This window comes from Sinocyclocheilus anshuiensis, unplaced genomic scaffold, assembly GCF_001515605.1.
Source record: "Sinocyclocheilus anshuiensis isolate Anshui unplaced genomic scaffold, SAMN03320099.WGS_v1.1 scaffold821, whole genome shotgun sequence".
In the NCBI taxonomy this organism is placed as follows: Eukaryota; Metazoa; Chordata; class Actinopteri; order Cypriniformes; family Cyprinidae; genus Sinocyclocheilus; species Sinocyclocheilus anshuiensis.
This window is the reverse complement of record NW_015558606.1, coordinates 779,975-801,334: the sequence shown is the minus strand read 5'-3', so window position 1 is coordinate 801,334 and position 21,360 is coordinate 779,975. Positions and strand designations below refer to the sequence as shown.

General features: G+C 37.0%; 2 protein-coding genes across 4 annotated transcripts in view; one reads left to right on the top strand and one right to left on the bottom strand.

The window, feature by feature from the left end:
- LOC107680234 (phospholipase D1-like) overlaps nucleotides 1-13,614 on the bottom strand; it is a 32,302-nt gene extending 18,688 nt beyond the window's left edge. The window contains exons 1-6 of one of the 3 annotated variants that reach the window (XM_016476036.1): nucleotides 13,505-13,614; nucleotides 12,801-12,999; nucleotides 5,404-5,582; nucleotides 4,814-4,983; nucleotides 4,039-4,181; nucleotides 1,555-1,666 (exon numbers count right to left, since the gene is read on the bottom strand). In XM_016476036.1, coding sequence (XP_016331522.1) covers nucleotides 1,555-1,666; nucleotides 4,039-4,181; nucleotides 4,814-4,983; nucleotides 5,404-5,500 — 522 coding nt within the window. In that variant the 5' untranslated portion in view covers nucleotides 5,501-5,582; nucleotides 12,801-12,999; nucleotides 13,505-13,614. The remainder of the gene's footprint in view (nucleotides 1-1,554; nucleotides 1,667-4,038; nucleotides 4,182-4,813; nucleotides 4,984-5,403; nucleotides 5,583-12,800; nucleotides 13,000-13,504) is intronic. The other 2 variants (XM_016476035.1, XM_016476037.1) reach the window with 2 other exon arrangements.
- A 4,147-nt stretch (nucleotides 13,615-17,761) lies between these two features.
- LOC107680230 (growth hormone secretagogue receptor type 1-like) lies at nucleotides 17,762-20,293 on the top strand. Its single transcript, XM_016476031.1, has 2 exons — nucleotides 17,762-18,539; nucleotides 19,827-20,293. The coding sequence occupies exons 1-2, from the start codon at nucleotides 17,762-17,764 to the stop codon at nucleotides 20,129-20,131; spliced, it is 1,083 nt and encodes a 360-aa protein (XP_016331517.1). The 3' UTR covers nucleotides 20,132-20,293.
- The last annotated feature ends 1,067 nt before the right edge of the window (nucleotides 20,294-21,360 follow it).

Here is a 21,360-nt window from a genome sequence, read left to right as displayed (position 1 = left end):
CAAAGTAGTTTCGCTTTCACAACGAAACACAGCGTCACACGTGGCGGCAGTCTAGAGTGAGCAGAGGCCGGCGGCTAGAGTGAGGAACGGCCGGCGGGCTGAGTGAGAGGAGGCCGGTGAGCTTGAGAACAGCGCGGCCGGCGGACTTGAGGCAACCACATGTGACGACCCCGGGCTGGACTCTGCTTAGTCCACGGTAAAAGCCGATCCGGTAATCCACCGCGTGAAGTTGCTGTATTTCCTCAGCAACCAGCACGGATCAGCTCTAGGCATGACGAAGCAGATGTCCTCTTTTGGAAGGCCAAACAAAGTAGTTTCGCTTTCACAATGAAACACAGTGTCTCCACGGCATGGCGGCGGCGGCAACAATACTACAGCGAGAATAAAAGTTTTGCCTTCTTTCTTAGCGTGAACATTTGGGCGGCGTTATGCAAATCTTCCCACATCGTGACGTAGATATGTGGGGGTGTGTTAGAACGAGCCGTTTTAGGTAGGCGTGGTTGACTCTTAACTTTTATAAAGAATATCTCTTTGGATTTGAGACTTTAGTCTTTGCAACTTTACAGATCTTCTTTATGCACCAAGAGCTTGTAACACTCCAAAGAGAAAGGAAAAATTGAAATCGCATCATATGACCCCTTTAAGTGAGTTTTTGATTAAAACAGAAAAAAAATGTCAAACTGTCAGTCATGTTTTCCATTCAAATTAAGTTTATTTTCTTACCACATTGGCAGATATTTGTTATTGTTTTAATCATAAAATCACTTAAAACAAAAACTCAAACAAAAAATAATAGCCCGTTTTTGCAGGCTAGCTAATGTTATTTAGCTATCTAGCTACCAATGTTAGTTATGTTGTAATGTAATGTTTGATTATATTTATCATATAAGGAATATATACTTTATCATATAAAGAATATCAATCTAACTTTCTATTACGTTACCTATGTAAATATACTTTAAATATCTGATCAATATAACATAACACAGAAATGTAGCATTACATATTGTTTCTAAAATGTCTTTAATGATAGTTACTATTAAGAATTACTAAAAAAATATACAGTATTTTCTAAAATATTTATAAACTCTAAAATATTAATTATGAAAGTGATGTTTGCCTATTAGTCCTAATGTATTGACTAGGAAGAGCTGTATGCTAATCAGCTGATAAATTATTTATCCATTAGTTTTTCTAAAGATTTTCCTTAAATATCCACATAGAAAATGACCAGGAAATATACTTCCGAATGTCAAACCATTGAAAAAGTCGTCAATCAATATTAAGCTCTATTCAACAGCTCGAATATTAAGAATTTCATCAGTAAATTATGAGAACCTAGTGATGTTGTCATGTTCTCATGTGACTCGCACTAATGATATGAGAAGCAGGGTGCTGCTACTACACACTCAGAGACCACTAAATGGTGTCAGTGATGTGTGGGAAAGACCTTCTCACAGACTCACACGCCTTGAGACAATCAAGATCACGTCATGCTCAACAGTGTTTGTGATCAAGGGCTAGTACTGCAGTAAGCATGTTGGAGTGACTCACTCTCCGACTAGACACTTGCTCCTCTCGTGCCAACTCATCTCCAGCTCCCTGAGGCAGTGCAGGCATCTGCCTCACCTCGCTCCTCTTTATGCTCTTTCTTCTCTCTGTATGGCTGAAAGAAAGACATAGATATCAGAGTCTGTGACAGAAAAAGAGAGGAATAAAAAAAGGCAAACAGTTCATGGAGAAAACGAATAGACATGAACTCTTGAGAAGAGAACAAAAAAAGAATGGGGAAGAGAAGAGATAGAATGGAGAAAAACAGAGAAAAGAAAAAGAAAGTAATATTTGGAGGACAAAAACAGAACAGAAAGGAGTGTAGAGGAAGTGAGAATTATTATAGCTTCTTTAAGAATGAAAAGAGTAGTAACTGATCCTTTACACCTGGTATTTAGATCCGTCTGGGGCCACTGAATCACAAGTGGTCAGTTGAGACACATTAGCGCTTACACGAAGCAGTGGCATGCATCTCTAATGGATCTCTGTGACCACTTGTGAACGGGAGTGAATTTCAAACAGCACTTGAAAGGCACAGTGAGAAGAGAATGCTACTCAAAGGGATGTTCCAAATGAAAGTACCGCAAACACCTGAATCTTTCAGGAAGGGCTTTTCCCGAAAAAATGTTGGAGAAAGTAGTTTCGCCATTTATAATCATGAGATCCTGAGTGGCAAGTTCTCACAATTTAACTTAAAAATTAGGTAATTTATCTAGATACCTTGGATTTACTGTAAGGGGAATATTCTTTCCTTTTTTTTTTTTTTTTTTTTGAGATGACATATTAAAGCTACAATCTGTGATTTCTGACTCGGTTCGCTTGCTGGCTTCCATGGCTGTACAACTGGCAACCCAGGTTTTTGAAATACATTTGATTAAATTGGCAGTTGGCAGAATCACAAAGACCAAAACAAACTGACTGCACATTTCAAAGTAGAATAACTGAAAAGTAGCATGTTTCCTAAATATTTGCTAACATATTATGGTATTTTATGCTTTGGTACGGTCAAAAAAATTACATACAGCACCTTTAACAATCTGTACAGAAGCTGAAACAAATATAAATTACATACACAAAGAGATTGTATTTGATGCAAAATCAAATACAATAATTAAACAGTCAAACTTTTCAGTCATTACTCCATTCTTCAGTGTCGAATGACCCTTCAGAAATCATTCTGACATTGATTTGCTGCTCAAGAAACATTTCTTATTATTGTCAATGAAGAATACAGTTGTGGTGCTTAATATTTTGGGGGAAACTGATACATTTTTTCAGGAATCTTTGATGAATAGAACGTTCAAAATAACAGCATTTATTTGAAAAATAACTTTTTTGTAATAAGTCTATACTCGCATATTTGATTAATGTAATATGCCCTTGCAGAAAAAAGTATTTGTTTATTTTAAAGGGGTCCTATTATGCTCTTTTACAAAGTCTTGATTTTGTTTTGGGGGTGTACTAGAACAGGCTCTCATACTAGGTTGTTCGAAAAGCACATTATTTTTCACATATTTTACATTATTACAACACCTCTCTCCCCAGTCTGGCATGAACGGCTCGAATAGTTCCTGTATCAAATGAAGGCCCGCCTTCTGAAATACGAAATGTGCTGCGATTGGTTAGCTGGGCCAGTGCGTGTTGTGATTGGCTCCACTCTGTGCCTGGTCGGGAAATATCATGCCCCTTACCATAGCCACCTGTGAGCTTCAGTGTAAATATTGCGTCAATATCAAATCAATTTGAGCCCGATTTAAACCCGGATGATTGTAACCACTCTAAGTTCGTCTGCCTTGGGAAAGCTAGCGTGTCTCCGACATAGTGATAACACTCGTTGCCTTCTCTAGTGCAGCTCAACCAGGTCTCGTCCCATTCGTCGATATTTGTGATATCACAAATCCCGGAAAATATGCATTGTAGTCCAAACGAGTCGTTCTTTGTAGTTTTTGAAAAGTGATTTCTGTTAAATAAAATATCTCCTTCTGAAGTGGACTTTTGAGCTTTGTAACTTTGTAGATCTTTTTTATGCTCAAACAGCAACATTACAGACTAACTAAAGTTGAAAAAGTGAAAAACCATAATAGAACCCCTTTAAAACAAACAAAAAAAAATTATATATATATATATACACACTTTTAAACAGTAGTGTACGATTGAGACCAAAAAGCTGTACTCATTTTCACATCAGATTTCGATTGAAAGTCTCTTAATTGACAAATGACTCATTAGATCATTGTGTAACTGCATAAAACACAAACAGTAAAAAAGCAAAGACATTCATTTTAATCTAACATTCATTTACTTTAATTTAATTACCTAATTTATTTAACTCATCAAGCCACTTTGATCTGAAGGATAAAGTGTCACTGTATACTAATAATGTTCTGTGAAATCTGTATGTGCTTTTCCAACTCTTTCAATCAATCAGGCTGCATACCAGGTGTAAAGGATCACTGAGTAAGTTTATCTGTAGGGCAGGGGTCTGACCTTCGGGTGGGCAGCGGGATCCTCATGAGGGTCTTGTATCGCAGAAGCTCTCTGTGCAGATCCATGAAGTGCTTCTCTTTTCTCTTGACTATCCAGGTGAAGTTCCCATGTTTGAGCTCTATCTTAAACACGGCTGGCATTGCCTGTGGACACAGCAGTGATGTGAGATCTGTGATATCTTTCAGCCTCTTCTTTTAACTAGCATGTGTGTAGCGTCTGGACCAATCAGACACACCATTTTTCATTTGATTTAACAAATCAATTAGTGTGTTTGAACTAAGAATTTGATGTTCCCTTCAGGCTGTAGATCTGCTGAATATGCAAATGGTTCCATAACTTCATATTCTTATTTTCTCTTCTCTCTACTGCGTTAAGCTTTAACCCTTTCCTATACCAACTGTATGTGTGTGTGTGTGTGTGTGTATGTGTATGTTGGACCAGTTTAAGTGTTTATGTAGTATGTTAGACTAGTTTAAGTGTTTATGTAGTTAATAAAGTCTTATTTGTATCACACTTGACGTTGTTCATTGTTTGCTCATAACTGGAGTCACTTAATCATGCAGAGTTATGCTACAAGCTCTTTGTAGAATTGTACAGTAAGAAAGTTATTTCCCTTAACCAGGAAATTAACGTTCTTAGAATTGACAGACAGTTGACCCTGAGAGGTCAGCTAAATATCTACAGCGGATCTAAATATTTATAATTAATTATAACTAGTTATGATTAATTATTCATATTTCCCCATGAGCTGATTCGCAACATGTGCTTCACACACCTTGGACACGCTCCTGTGTTTGGACATGTTGAAGCGGTCTGGGGCCCTGGTGAAGCGTTCCACATCTAGGATCTTGGCAGTGACGGGGGCAGCGTTCAGATAGACCTGTGCTTCTGTCTCTTTAAAGCCAACTGTCCTGTACACGGCAGAGAATGGGATACGGGATACCCCTGTAAGAAAAGACAGGGCGGACTGAGGAATGCCTTCAGGGAATGTGAGTTCTAGTTTGTGACATGCTGCATCATGTTACACAGTTGTCCTCACATCACTCCCTTTAACACACGTCCCATATAGTCCAGATGTCAGATAAGAAAGAACTGCTGTAACCTTTTATCACTTCCTCTCCGAAAAATTACTGGCAAAATAAATCCTGTTTCTCAAGTCTAACTTGTATCAGTCATTCTGAAACTAGTCAAGTCGCCTTTATTTATATATTGCTTTATACGATACAGACGGTTTCAAAGCAGCTTCACAGTAATAAAATGTTATCAAATTTTCACATTTTATCTGAGCAGTCAAATCGATAATAATACTGAATACTACTAAAACAAATGGACGATTTGCATCTGATTTTATTAATAATCACTTACCCGAGGGGTTGAACTCGCAGTCCACCTCTTCAGGTTCATCCTCAGCATCTGAGAACCCCAGGTCCCTGGTGTCCAGGTTCTCCACTGTGTCACTCATGTCTGCTTTTATCAGATTGAGTTACTTCTTATGAGCTCATTGAAGCTCTCTCACACTCTTCAGTCTGAAGTTCCAGCACTGCCTGTTTGAACACACAAACACACATCAAGTCAAAATCCTAAAGCAATGTTTCTCAACTGCTGTAGTATGGAGAAAAAATATATATACTAAATAAATACCCCAAAGCAAAATGTAATTAACCAAATAATTGTGCATAAGTAGGATATCAAACTAAATGTTAGCAACTTCAAAAAAGGAGAAGGAGAAAACTTTTCCTAGAACTTTTGCTTTTGATGTCAAATGTTGTGGGTCCAATCAAACTAGTTTTGTCTCAGACTGATCTGTGACTTGGCAGAAGCTGATAAAATTAGGTAGAATCCATCATAGACAGGTTGTGTGACATGCACTCATCCTTGAAAATCTTGAATATTATATACTGATTGTGCCAACAATTGGCTGCCAAGATCATAAAATATTGAAATCCAATTTTGTATGATAAACAACTTCAGTACTGTGTGTCACCACTTGATGTCCAATTTAAATTCTGAGTCCTAAAGCAAAACCAGCTCTAATCTAATTAGCTTTGATTAGCTGGTAATATGCCACCAATATGTCTTTTTCTTGTTCTTTTTCATTCAGAAATTAGCATGTGTGCCTTGTTTACATTGAGCTTGGTACATTTGTGCAGCAACATTACATTTACATTTAGTCATTTTGCAGACGCTTTTATCCAAAGCGACTTACAATTGTGGAATGCATAAAGCGATTCATCTTAAAGAGGCAAACAGACACAGGAAGGGCTCGTAATACCAAGTTTTAGGCATTGTTCATATAAGTGCAAGCTAGAAAGGGAAGGAATAAATAAAGAGAAATACATCGTTTTTTTTTTTATTTAACATAAATCAAATGTCCTTTAGTCTTAAAAAGCTTTGTAATTATATTACAATACATTATATTGTTTTTTTTTTAAAGAATGTAATGTTTTTTTTCAGCGAATGCATTATAATGATGCATTATAAAGTATTTTACATGGTTACAAAAATGGCTGTTCCTTCTATTTATCAAGGAATCCTGACAAAAATGTAATCACATTATATTACATTACATTACATTATATTATGCCTTAAAAAGATTTGGTCAGAATATGAAAGAAAAAAAAAGTTAAACGGGTGATGCATTTTGCGGTGCACTCATGGCATTTTCCAACAGAGACTAACTAAACCATAGCCAAACTTTGACCCCTTAGTTTGCTAATTTCTGTTTAAAACATTTCCTCTTTTGGTCAGGCCAAAAGTCAGAGGTCAAATGTCTTCTTCCAGGGAGCATGGAATCCCTCCAGACTACTACTACACAAAAGATCACATCAGTGTCATTCTCTCACAAAAAAAAAGAAAGAAAAGGAGATCACATCCTGTTGTCTTCAATATCTCTGGGAGCAAATCCAAGAAAATTCCCCAAACCCAAAAATAGTACAGGAATCAGACTGATAATTGCTTTCATAGAAATACAAAATCCAATAAGCTGTTCACTGTTCATGCCTTCATATTCCTCTAATATTAATTTGTCAGTTAGTGGCATGATTGAAAGGTTGAATATAGATTCAGATCTGTGAAGGGTAAATGACAGGAATGGTGACCCATCTGAAGCTATAAATACAGGTAAAACATAAAGTGGGAGGTGAGATGATGCCACAACAGAGTGATCATAAGCCACTAAAGCCATTAAACATATTGCAAAATCATCACCAACACAGTTAATAATGAATGTGCAGCAGAATGGAGGAGTGCTTTAATAGCTCGATAATAACTGATGTGAGTTTTAGGTATAAAGTAGAACGTTTCACACAGTATGTGGAGGAAACAATATAGAGCAACAGCATATAAAGTACAAAGGAAAAAGAAAGAATGACAGTGGAAGAGATTATAGAAATGCTGAAACTGAGCAGCTGAGTCATCAATTGTTACTACCACAACACAACTTGCATTGACTCAAGTTCAGTAAAACTAAATGTAATCATTAACTCTATTTTCGAGCCTTTCACACAACATAAAGTAGACATTTGTGTTGTTAAAACAAAAATATCATTATTAAAGCAAATAAGAGGAAACACAGGGCTGCTCTCTCGATTTCTCTTACAAAGACTCCAGTTGCTTTCCTTTAGACTGCAGTAATTTTGCTGCCAAGTGCATGTTCGCTCTATAACTACCCCACAAAACCTTCTATTAAACATAATGGAACATTTTCTCCTCCCATTAGCTGGTTGCGGTGGGCTGCAGCATGTAGATACTAGCTGGTCTATTCAATATGATCGCTTAATGACCATTTAAAATGTGTGAAAGAGGAGTAATGTGTGCTAGAGAGAAGCTGAAACATTTGAACTTCACATCTTGCGTAATGGTGAGGTGTGGTTCTTTGGCAACTCTATAATTTTAACTCGATATGACATCACCTTTTCCAGTACAGCTACCTTTGGAAGCTTCTGCTTAACTTAAGAGAAACAATCATAGGAGACTGAAAGTCATTAAATCTATTCACAAACAAAGAGACTGTCATGTTTCAAAACATCTCACAATATTTATATTGCAAATTCTTTTCATTGTTCACCAGAGATATTGATCTGGACATTCTTTTTTCTCAAAGCCAACATGAAATTGGAATTCTGTTTACCTTGCTCAATGTTCCTGATCTTTCTGTGAATGACTGATCGCTGGATACTGTTCTAAAGAGAAAAGTTTGTCTTTGTAATATCAAATCTAAATATAATAACTAACTTTTGCTCTGAAATGACCTCCCTTTTCCACTGATATCACGTGGCCACTCAGTTTATATAAAAGAGACAAAAAGGTGCTTTTGAGCATCAAAACAATAAAAGTTTAAAACAGCTTTAAATTTAGTCCCCCTCTAGAAAAAGTCACATTAAACCAATTGCAGACCTTTCTAGTTCAAAATGAGATATTTGAGAAATTTCAGTCAGGGTTTAAAGCAAGTCATGGTACAGAAACAGCCTTGTTGAAAGTTTTAAATGATATTTTTATTTCGATTGATTCAGGCAGCTCAGTGGTTTTAGTTTTACTAGATCTCAGTGCAGCATTTGATACCATTGATCACAATATTCTTGTCTCTCGTCTAGAAAAGATAGTGGGAATTCGGGGTATGGCACTTGAGTGGTTCAAATCCTTTCTTTTTAATAGGACGTTTTCAGTCCATTTTGGTCAACATTACTCTAAAACTGCCCCATTATCTAGTGGAGTTCCACAAGGATCCATTCTCGGCCCAGTCTTGTTTCATAAGCATGGAGTATATTTTTATTGTTACGCAGATGACACTCAGGTGTATCTACCTTTGCAGAAACAGGATAAAAGCTCTTTTGAGTCACTATAGAGTTGTTTACATGAAGTTAAATCTTGGATGTCACAATAAATATCTGAATTTGAATGAAAGCAAAACTGAAATAATCTGGTTCGGGGCTCCTGACACCCAAAACTCTTTTGACTTGAGCAATTTAGCTCCCTTCTATAAATCTGTGGTGAAGAACCTTGGTGTCCAATTTGATAGTTCTTTGAAATTTGATAAACTGATCAACTCCGTGGTCAAATCTTATTTCTTCTATTTAAGATCAATAGCAAAGGTTAAACCGTTTCTGTCCTCTAGTGATTTTGAAAGGATTATTCATGCTTTTATTTCTGTAAAACTGGATTACTGTAACTCACTGCATGTGGGTATTAGCCAAGTATTGTTAAATCGTCTTCAATTGGTTCAAAATGTGGCTGCTAGGCTTTTAACAGGTACTCGTAAAAAAACAGCATGTAACACCGATTTTAGCATCACTTCAGTGGTTGCCAGTGCAGTACAGAATTGATTTTAAACTATTCATTGTTGTATATAAAGCATTGCATAATTTGGCCACTAAACCTTATTTAGTGGATCTCCTTCGTATATACAAACCACCCATGATCCTAGACATTCCAAGGACTAGACTGAAATTGAGTGGTGACCGGGCATTTGCAGTAGCAGCTCCGAAGCGCTGGAATAAGCTACCTCTACATCTCAGACTGGCTCCGTCATTAGGTTATTTTAAACGAAAATTGAAAGTGCATTTACTTGAATTAGCGTTTGGTTCTGCAGACTAATTAGCAAGAGGCCTTTTTTATAACATTTTTTGCTGTTGTTGGTCATTGTTTGTCTGAAAGTTAATACTGTGTAATTTTTATTTAGAGATTGTACAGCACATTGGTCAACGTTACGTTGTTTTAATTGTGCTTTATAAATAAATAAACAAACAAACAAACAATATGCTTAAAGTGACTCTATTTAGGAACCAAACTAAACCCAAAACATACTCCATTTCAAAGCAGCCAAACATACAATCATGCCAAGCTGTCGTTTAAAACTATGGAAACTAACATTTACTTCTCTCCAGGGACAAGTTTGCCTTCTGGCTTCTTTAGTTCGGGTCTGAAAGACGTAACTTTCAGTAATTCATCGGTATGACCGCATTAACTGACACCACTGGAAGAGAAAAAAACTTGAACTGAATTAAACTGGATGATGGCACTACTGTCTTCTGTAGAGCTGCTTTACAGCAGTGGTGTTTCTTGCTATATCGACACTGGTATTGAACTGAATTGAATCAACACTGAACTGACTCGAGCTGAATAACCACACTTCTGCCTTTTGTAGAACTGCTTATACCTGATTAATTGTCTTCACGCTGCTTATTGATCTGAACTAAACTACACTGAACGGACATTAGCTAAATAATGGCATTATTGTCTAGCTGCTTTACAGCAAAATCTGAACTGTCTCCTTAGCTTTAGTTTCCATAATTGATTCTGCTGCTTTCCTGTTTATCTCTTTGAAGATTCAAAATCTGTACTGTATAAAGCACTATAGAAATAAAGGTGACTTGATTTCAGTTTGTCCATCAATATGCAATATGTTTATAAAGCCGTAGTTTCAGAGATGTGTTTGAATTGAAGGCTTAACTTTTAGGCTTATTGGCTCTGCGCCTCTTAATAAACAAATCTTGATGTAAATGATCCAAAGCAGGACAGTCAGTGTGCACTGTAGAAAATAACTGCAGTACAGTGAGACCTTTAAAAGGGTCATATGATGCGATTTCAATTTTTCCTTTCTCTTTGGAGTGTTACAAGCTCTTGGTGCATAAAGAAGATCTGTAAAGTTGCAAAGACTAAAGTCTCAAATCCAAAGAGATATTCTTTATCTCTTAACCAAAAGTTAAGAGTCAGCCACGCCTACCTAAAATGGCTCGTTCTAATTTTATGGACGACAGTTTTTTGAACCTAGAAGAGTACAAGGCTGGCTGTGCACAAAGGCTATTTCTAAAAAAAAAAAAAAGGGTAAATTCCGACTTTGCTATAATAATCTGGCGCTTCTGAATCAGCTACTGTAAGTATGTTTTGTTACTAGTTTAAGTATTTGCTATTGACTGTTCAAATGCGGCATTTTGACAAAGGCGGGGCATAGAGGACCTACAATAATGTACAGTATTTGAAAAATAATGTGTTTTTTGAACATTAAAGCATGTCAACATATTCTGTTACACCAAATACACAAAATAATGATCTTTAAAATAGCATCATATGACCCCTTTAAGAGCTCTGTCTGTTAGACAAACCAATAAACTAATTAACACTTTCAACATGTGCCCGCTCTTATTGTCATTTTCAGTATTTTTGTGCTGATTGCCAGGAATTTTTTTTTTTTAAACAAAACAAAACAAAAAAAATGTACTTGAGAATTAACATTGTGCATATATGATAAGACTTTTTATTGGAAAACAAGACAAAAATACTGATTTAAAAGTTACTATTTGCAGTTAGGGGTGGGCGATACACCGGTAGACAATTAACCTGTAGACATTTGTCAACTGGTAGAGATTTTTGACTATCATCTCTATCGCGGTTACACGGTCACAAAAACTTATCGTTTACACACGTTTTTAAGCAAAACAAGTGATTTAAGCCGTTGAAACGCAATCAGCAGTGAAAGAGAACTCTTTGTCTATATGAAGACGGTGCTCATATTGAACTATTAGAGTATTGAGTTATTTTTGCCACTTTATAGGCCTTGAACGGTTAAATACACACTTGTATGAGTCAAAATGCCCTTCTTTGCAAGTATCCTTGTAAACACAGTAATTTAAGGTGTTAAGTGAAAGCAGACAGCTGAGAAAGAAAACACACATGTACAGTAACAGTACATTGGATCCGCGTAGCTCTTAAAGTGACAGCAGTCTATTCCCACTGTCTGTCGTTCATGTTAATCAAACAACAAACGAGAGAAAAACTCTCACTGCTCTTGACTAAATCACTTTTGTAACTTTAATAAGAAGAAATATATTTAATTTACACAGTGCAGAATATGCGGTGTTTTCATATATTTGATTACTTTATACAATATGTAGCATTCTTTTTTATTTGATCTACTGTCGTTTTTTTTTTTGTCCTATTGCTTGTAATTAGTTTCTTATTCTTATTTAGTCGCTGAGTGGTTACTTGTCTTCAGTGAGCTTTAGTTTCTTTTCTTTTTTTAAATTTAAGCTAGTATTATTTTTTTGTGATATTGACACTGGTGACAAGAATTATGAAAACTGAATGGTATCAAAGATTTTGATATCATAAAGACCTTATTTAAAGCAAAAATAACTATATTGTGATATATATCATTACAGTGAAGTAAAATTACTCATATCGTGATATAAGATTTTGGTCATTTCCACCACCCCTATTTGCAGTGTACTAATTTCCTTCCTTCTGAACAAACCTGTTTAACATCAGTTCTATTTTGCGTATTAAACTACAGCAATACACAGATAATGAGGGGGGATGAAAAGTCAGTGTGAATGTTCTTTTCTTTTGCACGCTGTGGATGGGATATCAGCTGTTGCTTCCTGCCAACAAGTTCCTGGCCATTGTAATTCGTTATGGAGACAAGGCTCAGTGCCTTTGGGAGACAAAAAAATATTATGCCACCACGTAGGTTAGAGCTTTACGAGACACTATGCTATAGACACTTGTGTGTGCTGGGGCACGCATGCAACTAAAGAACTGTGGAAATTTTTTGCATTGTCATTGTAAGACATGGAGCCGTGTGGATGAAATGCAATGCTCACTATAAAAGCAGATATCATCGTAGGTTCATGTTAACATTATAAACAGATGACTTAGTGAGGCAGCCACCAACAAAATGAATTCATTCATCTTTAATATTAAGATGGGGTTTGTAGGTCTTTCTAAGAAAGACAGTCTCCATGTAAGTTTAAAAAGTCTTTACCAACCTGTAATGAAGTTTAGCAGGACTGTTACTTCTGTTGAAAAAGCCTGATTATTATTATGATCCGTTTTCAGAGCGATTGCACTTTGCACGTAACTGTTTGCAACAGTTGTTCTATCATGTGCCTATCACGTCCTGTCTGTGAGGCGTGTTAGTGATAGCATGAAGTTCCCAGTAGCTCAGGGTCAGAAGTCTCTTGCATTCTGATTAATGAATGACATGATTTCAGTATAAGGGATAAACATTCAAAACAGAGGGCCATTTAAAACACAAGCTAGTGAAAACACAATTAGCCAAAGCTGAGAGATTGCCATAATAAAGGGTGTACTACATTATTGTATAGTAAATTTAGCTAAAGTATAATTTATTCAATTGTAGTGTACTGTATTCCTGCCCTTGAGTACAGCTGAAAACAAAAAAACAAAAGAGGGATTTTGGAGCAGCAACCCCAAGTTGACTTTCCTCTCTTGTGCACTGGTCACACTTTCCACCACGGATACAAAAGCCTCTCACACTGGGGTGAGACAGAAGCCAAGACATATTGGCACCAGAAAGACTTTCACATTTCACAATTAAACACACACACACACATACATATATCCAGAACTGTTGCTAAAAATTTACAAGTCTTCACTCCCTTTAACTCTGCAAGCTGGGACAAGTTTGGAGCAGAGCAAGAAACAACAAACAGCACAAAGTTTTACTGACCTGCCTCGGTAGACGTAATTCCCACATGATAAATCAGCTGTTTGACTCCCACAATGAAAGACTAACTCATAGTTTTACAGCGTTAAAAGTCTCTCTCCCTTTCTGCAACTCCAAACAGACTAAACAAGAGGGCAGTGGAAAGATCAGACATAGGCCAATGTGTTTGAAGGGGGTGGGGCCTTTCCTGGGTTCTGAAGTGTCAGTCACAGTCGCTCAGCCAATCAAGTGCTGCAAGTCACAACCTGCTCCTCCTATACTCAGCTGTAATATGAATTTAGATTGACTGATATCTCCCCATGGGATAGAAGCAGCACAAGTTAGATGTCTGGAATGGGTCAGTTGTTTCTCCCAGATATCAATGAGATTAAACAAAGACCAAATGGAGATTTTTGTTTAAATATCTTGCTTAGATTTGTCTTCTGATAATATACAGTAATCTATATGTCTCTTCTAGAGTTCCAGAAGAGATCTCAACATCTGCACTGTGCTCAGGCTTGCCAAAACACAAATTCAAACAGTCTGGAAAATGGATGGATATATTTATACACACACACACACACACTTCCATTCAACATTTCGAGGTCTGTAAGATTTTTTAAATGTTTTTTAAAATCAAAATACAGTTACAATAATATTACAATTTAAAATAACTGTTATCTGTTTTTATATATTTTTATATATTTATTCCTGTGATGTCAAAGCTACATTTTTAGCATCTATTACTCCAGTCCAGATCCTTCATAAATCATTCTAATATGCTGATTTGACGCTCAAAAAATATTTATTTTTATTATTAATTCATGTTGAAAACAGTTGTGCTGCTTAATAATTTTGTGGAAACCATGGAACATTTTTTTCCAGAATTCTTTGATGAATAGAAAGTTCAAAACAACATTTTTTTTTAAATAGAAATCTTTTGTAACATTATAAATTTCTTTACATTTTTCCTGTCACTTGATCAGTTTAAAAGTATTCATTTTTTATTTATAATACAGATCATTATATAAGGTGGAAATGTCAAACCAACTTATCTCCAAGCTGCTCAGCAGTCAGGGCCATAGTTTACCCTTGGAGCAGTTTATTCTGCTCTTCAAACAAACTGCAAGCACTTTCCTGAAGCCCTTCCTCTCCAAAAATCCATCTATTTTCCATGGTGAGGAGAGTTCCATTCCACTGTGTCTAAATGGATTAATCACTGAAGAACAAGAGCAAGATGCCACACTAAAGGACATCCCAGCGTATCTGATGCTTTGTGGCCAACAACAAAGACAGAGGAGAAGATAGACCTCTGAGCACTATAAATCATTTATATTTTCAATTTTCCGCCTTGTCTGACGTGGGACCTCTGGTCTATGGAGTCTGTAATAATTACCATGGCAGGGTGTACCAGAGCAGCCATATCTTTGCTCAAATAGGCAGGCACTGCCATTTATCACAGCCGCGAGCAAACATCTCTGTCTCGCTCTCAAACACAAAACAATATCAGCTCAACCGCAGACCCTCAAGTGCATGAGGATAAGTAAGGTAAGAAATAAAAAGAGAGACAGTGCAATGTAAGAACAGAGATTAAGGGAAAAGTGACAGAGGTAAATAGCATTTAATGGAAGCTAGTTTATTACTGTCAGATCAAAGCATCTAACCACACAGCACTAACTCTAGACCTATTTGACAACACGATGATAACTTAGGGTTGACATTACAAGGAGGCTAGATAGATGGATGGATGGATGGATGGATAGATAGATCATTAAAATATAGTTTTTAAAATATTTTATAAACTACAAACTGTAATTTTGATATAGTAATATATGACATGGTATTACCTGCAAATACATATTTTTACTGAACCTTGAAGGGTCAGAACAGTATTACATACAGTGCTTTTGCCCTCTAGTGGACAGTATTATAAAAACTATTTCTCTGTCCTTTTGAAACTTCATTCCATGCTATGCTAACCACATTTATGTGTATGGATACAAGCAAGCATGTATCTAAAAGACAGGATGTTTGCCTTCTCAGTCATTTAAGCGCCTCAAATCCCTTCTAAAGGGCAACAGATGAAACTAGCAAAAATAGCTTGTTGACTGGATCTACACTTCCTCTCAAGCCTCTCATTGTTCTATGCTATAAAGATTGTGATTACTTGATCACTGGGTGCAATATTACTGCAAATGACACAGCTGTTGATATGTACTGACATTGGGGAAGAAAACAAATATAATGGAGACTGAAACACCACACCTTAAAGTAACAACAACACTGGTTTAAATCACATGTAAAAACACCCAGTTACACCTTACATACACAAATACTCAAACTGTAACAATGAATACTTTGCTTGCATCTTTCATTAGAAACAAGAGAGGGTAGTAAATGCTGAGTTACTCAGACACTAAAAAGAAAGAAAGAAAGAAAGAAAGAAAGAAAGAAATTACCTCTGCTATCCAGCCAATAGTTAAAAGAGTTGTTGCAGACTCAGGTTAGTTCTTCTACACACTGATGCTGGCAGTTTACTGAAGGCTTAAAATCAGCTCAATAGCACCAGCTCAGTCCTTCCCAAACTGGTTAATGATCTCTGCCTTAATTCCCTTCCCCACAATATTCATTTGCCCCATTTGCATGAGATGCATTTCTGCTTTGAATTTGTCAAAGTTTAATTTATATTTTCAATTTTCCGCCTTGTCTGACGTGGGACCTCTGGTCTATGGAGTCTGTAATAATTACCATGGCAGGGTGTACCAGAGCAGCCATATCTTTGCTCAAATAGGCAGATTAAATATTTTAAAGATACTAAGTCCTACAAATACATATAAAGAAATTAAAGACATGAAGTCATACAAATCTTGTTCAAAGATTCAAAATTAACGAAATACTTGTATTTACTACAATATAACTTTTTATTAAATATATATAAACGAGCTTAATAACATTAATTAGTTTGACGGAAACGTTACCTACAGATGGCAACTGCTTGAATAGAAATTACTAGACTATATCGTTTAGGGCTAACGCTACACAGATTCACGGAAAGCAAAGAGACATTGCACCAATCAGCTGTGAGAAAAGTGACATACTTCTGACGTAAAACGTCACGCCCCCTGTTTCTCTCTCTGTCTGTCTCTCTCTCTCTCTCTCTCTCTCTCTCTCTCCAATTTAAAGCGCACTTCACGTCTTTTTAATTTTTATGATAACCTCGATAACCCCTTATCCCAGAGATATATATTTTAGTCAGATTGATGTTTTGGTCTGCCGTCTATTAGAAATGTTTTTTTTACAATAATGTGTTAGACTGCATTCTATCCTGTCACCCCACGATGGCAGTGTTCAACAAGTATCCATCTTCATTACGTTCCCTACTTTTGTCTTTTAAATGACGTTTTCCTACCTCTTACGACACGCTCTACCCACATGTCGCATCCACTTGCTCAATGATGAATCAAAGGCATCATTAATGAGAGAGTCAGCATTCGCAGCTGACAGGCATCGCGCATTACTCCGCGAGGTGATTTCATCTCTCACCTTGTACACTTATCTTTCTTCCTAGACCAAAGATGCCTTAAATAACTTCAAGGCTAACGATTTCCTGTCCAATGTGGAGTTTTCCTATCAGCTGGAACCATTTTTAGATGTGGAACGGATGGGTATGGAGGATGTGTCATGAGAACATTTATTTGACAACTACAAATCTGTAGAGTACAACAGGTGCGAAATACTGAATGACCTTCAGAGGAGTCGACTTTTTAAGGGAATTACTGTCGGCAATTCTCTGTCAAAGTTAGCCGTCAAGTATCATAAAGACTTAAAACAATAACATTTGTGTGAGTATATTTGTTATATGTAACCCTAGATTAAACAATGACAGTATGGAGAGAGCGGAGTAGTGTTGCCATGGTTACTTTCACAGGCGGACGAGACTTCTGTTAGCGAACTTTTATTTCGCGCGCTAATGTGTCTTTTGTGGTTTCTGAAAAGTTGTTAGAAAACGCTTTTGAAACATATAGTGTGTATATATAAAAGAACATAGGCCTACTTTGAAGATATATTATCATTTTGACGACTTTTAGGGGGCTTCAAGCCGTATTAGGAAGGTCAGACCCTCCAAAACTACCACAATTCGCATCCTGCGGTACAGGCTGTATACGTTAAATTATAAATGTTGGGCAGCCCTGCGCGCAGCACGATGGGGAGTCGGTGGGGAGACTGTCCTCCCCGAGCTCTCTCTCACAGGAGAATCTAGACGCTCCATGATCTCTCAGCATGCCTACCTGGACGAACCGGTCCAACTGTTCCTTCAACTGCAGTTGGGATGATAACGCGACATACTGGGGATTCGAGCACCCGGTCAACATTTTCCCCATTCCAGTGCTAACCGGGGTCACCGTCACCTGCGTGCTCTTCTTCTTTGTAGGTGTAACGGGGAATCTCATGACCATTTTGGTGGTGACAAAATACAAAGACATGCGAACCACCACTAACTTGTACCTGTCCAGCATGGCCTTTTCGGATTTACTCATTTTTCTCTGCATGCCTTTGGACTTGTACAGAATCTGGAGGTACCGACCTTGGAATTTCGGCAACATACTTTGTAAACTCTTTCAGTTTGTGAGCGAGTGTTGCACGTACTCGACCATTCTGAACATCACTGCTCTCAGTGTGGAGAGATACTTTGCTATTTGTTTTCCTCTTAGGGCAAAGGTAGTCGTAACCAAGGGTCGCGTGCGCGGGGTCATTTTGGTCCTCTGGATAGTATCCTTCTTTAGTGCAGGACCTGTATTTGTGCTCGTCGGGGTTGAGCATGAAAATGGGACAAACTCGTGGGATACTAACGAATGCAAAGCGACGGAATATGCCATTAGGTCTGGGCTCTTAACCATTATGGTTTGGGTCTCCAGCATCTTTTTCTTCTTGCCTGTGTTCTGCTTAACTGTTCTGTATGGTCTCATCGGGCGAAAGCTCTGGAAGAGAAAGAGGGAGACGATTGGGGAAAACGCTTCGAGTCGTGATAAAAACAATAGACAGACAGTGAAAATGCTGGGTAAGTGCCCGGTTTCACCACAGTATCAGGTAACCGCGATTAAGTTGTTTATCATTTGCGCACTTTACGCACAAGCGCACCCATTACGCACGGGATGCGCTTGGCACAAAACAGCAGTACAGTCCTGCATACACTAAAATTGTTTTGGTAGGGAAGCTAAAAAAGTACCTTATGTGGTAACAACTAAATTAAATTATTTTATTAAAGTAAAAATGGGTTATTTAAAACGTTATTTTTAATATCATTTAACATAAGAATTGAAACTTTCTACTGGATCTCTTTAAGTTGATCTTACGATCATCTCTCAAATATGCATACGTGTGATTCATAACATGAGCGTACGTACAGAAAACGCACGCACGCGTCTCTTTCAGATGTGAAATCTATGAATCACTAATGATCTTGAACTTGCGGGCAAATGAATGGTTTCAGCTCTCTGCTTGTAAAAGACTCCTAACTAATGTCATTAACATGTAAAAGATCACCAGTCATCATCCAAATTCTTTAATTTAGAACAGCGAGCTGTAAGAACAGCTTACATTTCCAAAAACCTGCAGTACTCGAACAAGAAAAAGTGCGTACGTCTGCTCAGACCCTGAAGTGACGCTAAGCACTTTTCCACGCCAAAGACAGTTTTTACAAATATAAGCGTTGGCGTGGATTTAAGCGTACGCACATTCTAAGATCAAATCTGAGCGTACGCACGCTTTATAAATGAGGCCCCAGGTCATGACACTACAGTGTGTTTATTGGAAGGAGAATAGAATACTGATATATCCAGTTTTCGTGAAGTAGTTCTTTATTGTACAAAATCAAGGGAGCAGGTGTGAATAATTATAATTGTACTTTAAGAACAAACTAAGATAAATGATAAAAAAGGACACTTGTCCTTTTGTGTTCTGAAAGGGTGATGTTTTTATTATTATTATTAATGAAAATGTACATAATTTTAATAAGGGAGAGTTGTAACAGTTGACACAAAACTTCTTTATAAAATGTCCACTAAAATCTACAAAAATACATATTTTTATTACTTAAACATTCTTTAAAATAAAATTCACTTTAAATTTACAAAATTGAATGTTAAGAAAATGCTTATAATCACAGGGGAAAAATGTGAGCTTTCTGTTCACACGCGTGTTAAAGAGTCTCTTTTGATGTTTCTTAATGTGGTATTTGTGCATGACTAATAATGTTTTTTTCTTGCTAATAAAATTTGCTTTCTGCAACAAGGTGAGGAAACGACTATTTCACCATTCAGTTACTTTCATTCCCTCTCTCTAACAGCTGTGGTGGTGTTTGCCTTCGTGCTCTGCTGGCTTCCCTTTCATGTTGGACGTTACCTGATCTCCAAATCCACAGAGATGGGCTCTCCTGTCATGTCCATCATCAGCCAGTACTGTAATCTCATCTCCTTTATACTCTTTTACCTGAGTGCAGCAATCAACCCTATTCTGTACAACATCATGTCCAAGAAGTACAGGATGGCAGCTTGCAAACTTTTCGCACTGCGTCATACCCCACGAAGAAGCACATCAGTGGTCAAAGGAGAGAGTTCCCCGTGCTGGACGGAATCCACTGCCAGCCTGTGACTGTGAAAGACTGTCTTTACCATTAACAGCCATTTCAGACCTCATCTACTGCTGCCATGGTGTTGTAAGATGATAGTTCCCTAATTAGACTAAACATCCACATCCATATCTCATACATTTTCTGACAGATCAGGGAGTCGTTTGGAAAGATTCAGTTCTTTAACAGCCATTCGTCCATCCAAGCTCAACATTTCATTAGATGCCTTGATGTTTTATAAAAATTAGCTTGTAAATAAAGAGATAAAAAGGGAGAGGACTTGAGTTGCCTTAAATCCAAATGAAATCTGGAAGACAAATTTATCACTGTAGATACAGCAACCTTTTGCACCCGACGACAGGGATTGCAGAGGTGATGCCGTTCATTTGCATTGTGCCTGAATGCTTGTCATGCTCTCTTAGCAAGTGTTGTCACTTTCTTTGTGTGTGTTTATAAGGCTCTGCTCCAGACCTGAAGCAATACACAGAATTCAAAACTTTTGAGGAAAGTTAATTAAAAACAAAGAAACATAAAAGTCAAAATTGCATTAGTGCATTTAAGTAAAAGCTTGCTTTTTTTTTGTTCTCAGTGTTTCATGTGCTAAATGTATAAACTATTGGTACTGAATTACCCAGTTATACAGAAGAGTTTAATTTAAAACCACTGCAATAAATGTTGTGACAGTATATTTGTACATTAACAAGTCCTCTTACATCCAGTAGTATCTGTTGTAGAAACTGCATGTGTCTTGTGTTCTAAATGATGTACAGTATAGAAACTTTAATATTTGCATATTGTAAACTATGTAAATATACCCATGTTCCATTGGATATCTGTTGTGTTGGAGGTTTTCTTTTGTGAATGTTGGTTTTGATGGTACGCTAAAACAATTAGTGTAGAAATCTTACCTCAAAAATTGCTAGTAAATTTCACAATTACAAAGAAACTTCAAGTAACAGTGAATTAAATGTGAAGCAGTAAAATAGTACTAAAATAGTATTTTCTTGTAAAACACTCCAGTAATCTTTTATTTACAACTCTGAAAATCATTTTAGTTTAAGAATAAGAATAATGACAATATGAAATATTTATATATATATATATACAGGTGCATCTCAAATTAGAATGTCCACAAACTGATCACCTCCATGCCACGCCGAATTGAGGCAGTAATTAAAGCAAAAGGAGCCCCTACCAAGTATTGAGTACATGTACAGTAAATGAACATACTTTCCAGAAGGCCAACAATTCA